We start from the raw sequence: 2,497 nt of genomic DNA, 5'->3' as shown, positions 1-2,497 counted from the left end.
GAAAAAAATAATTACAAACTGAACTCAGAACAACAAATAATATAAAAAAAAAATCTTATTTTTTTATTTGTAAACAAGAAAAAAAAAATATCCATGCAACATTATGTCACCAAACCCTAACCCCCAATTCATAAATAACCACAACGATAATTGCACAAAGGCAATAATTGATTAGTAAGTAAAATGACAATAAATTATCAACTATTTGCATCAATGACAAAACTACCTTTTGTTATTACATTTATAATTTTAGCAATTGAATGCAAATAGTACATTACACGAGGACTGTGGATTAATTTCAAAACTCAAAAAAAAAAAAACAGCCCCAAGTAAAAACCAAACCAAACCAATCTATGTTATTTCCCCACTAAAATCAAATCTAACTACTACATTCTATTACAAAATAACCAATGCCACAAAAAAAAAAAAATAACATCCTTGTGATCTCTCTTATTGCACTTCCTAACTACTACACACACATGATCAAACTTTTGTAATAGCTACATTTCTTACCTAGTAAGTTCTAATTTCTACCATTGGAAAAAACGGGCCCCACACAACAAACTACGCTAAAAGCACTGTTGAAGAATTTACAAGCCATCGGAAAGGAGCCTTCGAGTAGCAAAATTTGCCGGTGTTGCAAACATTAGCGCGTTTCTTCGAGCCATCAACATTTCTGATCATATGATTAATCAATGAATATCCAAAATAAAAAGATGTAAACTAATTCAGATCATTTAATTAGAACCGAACAAAAAAAAGTTCCATACCATAGTTGGGGTTCAATCGCCCGGCGAAATCGGGGTGACAGTGTGGTCGATATTGAACAAAGCCATTCATGTTATCAACATTCTTGTTAAGCGCCGAATAACCTGAAATCGGAGTAAAATAATTAGATGAATCGCAACTAGATATAAATAGTAGAGAGAAGCATGTTATACGAAAATATCAAAGATTTGCTCCTGATTTTTGCTCATAATTAAAGATTCGGGATCAAAATTATTGGATACAAAGCCAATGGGTAGTTACAGTATAACATCGATAAACTAATAACCTCGCTTAAATATTAATTTATTTGACCCCGACTAGGTGAAAACATATTAAGTTATTCTTTCGATAATTTAATATTTTGCTAAATTAATAGAATTTTGTTAGTCCCGAGCGACTGTGTTAATTTATAGAGGTTCAAATGTATTTGAATGTTTTTATTTGAAATAAAATGGCTCCATAACCCAAAAAATGAAAAGAAAAAAATGGTCAAACAAATGGCCCATTATTGCACAGAAGGGTCCCAATCTTGGAAGAGATAAAGACAGAAATGGGTCTATCTCCAAATAAAGCAAATAGATCACAAAATAAAAGCATGCCATAAAAAATCCAAAATTCAAATAATTCCAAATAAAAAAATATAAAAACAAAAGCAAGAAAATGGGAAAAATGAAAAAGGAAAAAATTAAATAAAAAAAAAAAAAACCTGGCTTCTTGCGAGAATCTGAATGAGCGTTACTGTCATTAATATTCCCGTATCTTCGAGGCAAAAACACACCTGTCCCAGCACTTTTTCTTTTCACCGCCGCACCGCCACCGCCACCGCCACCGCCAACAGATCCACCCGACAAAACCGCCGTATGACCGGACCCAACAATACGGGTCGGGTTCTGGTGGTGAATGAGCCACGCGCCTTGGCCCATTTCCCTTCCGGACCTCATTGGGTACATTTGCGGCTCACTGTACCAAATCCCACCGCTTTGTTTCGCAATATGCTGCTGCTGTAACTGCACAACCAACAATTAATATATTGTTATTACAAAAAAAAATGATTAAACAAAAACACGGGTTAATCATGCAAATTTCTAGAAAAAAAAATATTTTTTAGAAAAAATTGGAGGAGTCTCACATAAACGTTTTGAAAAGCAGAGTGGTTAGGGTTTGTGGTGGGTGCGGGTCGAAGTTGATCCAGGGTTCTCGGGTGGGGCAGGAGGCCCGAATGTTTGGTGGGTCGGGTCACATCAGCGCCGTGGAGCTTCAGCTTCGAAATCAGATCCTCAACGGCGTCCTTTGAACGGCCGCTCGACCAACTTCCGGCGTGGTCCAGTGTTGACTGAGTTTCAAAGTCGTAAGGGAACTCGGTGGGAAAGAAGAACTCGGAGTCCGAGTCAGCACGGAAGTTTTCTTTGTCGGTGAGAAAATCATCGAAGAACTCAGATGGCAACCAGAACCCAGCCCCTTGAGCTGCATCAGTACTGTCAGCCAATTCCATGGCGAAATTAGAGAGAGAAACAAAAAAGAAGAGAGAGAGAGAGTGATGAGTAGTGAGTGAGAGTGAGTGAGTGTGGTCAAGTGCTTTGAGTGATGGGTCTGCTTCCTTCTGAAGATATAATTATGAGAATTTCGGCGACCTTTGTGGGTCCCAATTTCCCAAGCCTAAAAAGTATAGAGAGAGATAGAGAGAGATAGAGAGAGAAGAGAGAGAAGGATTTAATGTTTAGAGAGAGAG

At 37.2% G+C, this 2,497-nt stretch overlaps 1 protein-coding gene across 1 annotated transcript; it reads right to left on the bottom strand.

Moving 5' to 3' along the window:
* Positions 1–204: 204 nt before the first annotated feature.
* On the bottom strand, positions 205–2,497 carry LOC105960427 (uncharacterized). The gene is made up of 4 exons (XM_012984599.2): positions 1,898–2,497; positions 1,475–1,775; positions 771–872; positions 205–676 (listed from the first exon to the last, which is right to left on the bottom strand). The coding sequence occupies exons 1-4, from the start codon at positions 2,258–2,260 to the stop codon at positions 591–593; spliced, it is 852 nt and encodes a 283-aa protein (XP_012840053.1). The 5' UTR covers positions 2,261–2,497; the 3' UTR covers positions 205–590.

This window comes from Erythranthe guttata, chromosome 6, assembly GCF_056151865.1.
Source record: "Erythranthe guttata isolate IM_541 chromosome 6, IM_541, whole genome shotgun sequence".
Classification (NCBI taxonomy): domain Eukaryota; kingdom Viridiplantae; phylum Streptophyta; class Magnoliopsida; order Lamiales; family Phrymaceae; genus Erythranthe; species Erythranthe guttata.
Note: the sequence above shows the minus strand (reverse complement) of the source record. Positions and strands in the feature narration are given on the sequence as shown.

Coding starts and splice junctions, on each gene's coding strand:
- LOC105960427 (XM_012984599.2), bottom strand. CDS start 2,260: ATGGAATTGGCTGACAGTACTGATGCAGCTCAAGGGGCTGGGTTCTGG. Junction 1,776..1,897: donor CTGCTTTTCAAAACGTTTAT/GTGAGACTCCTC, acceptor TTGGTTGTGCAG/TTACAGCAGCAGCATATTGC. Junction 873..1,474: donor AGATTCTCGCAAGAAGCCAG/GTTTTTTTTTTT, acceptor CTCCGATTTCAG/GTTATTCGGCGCTTAACAAG.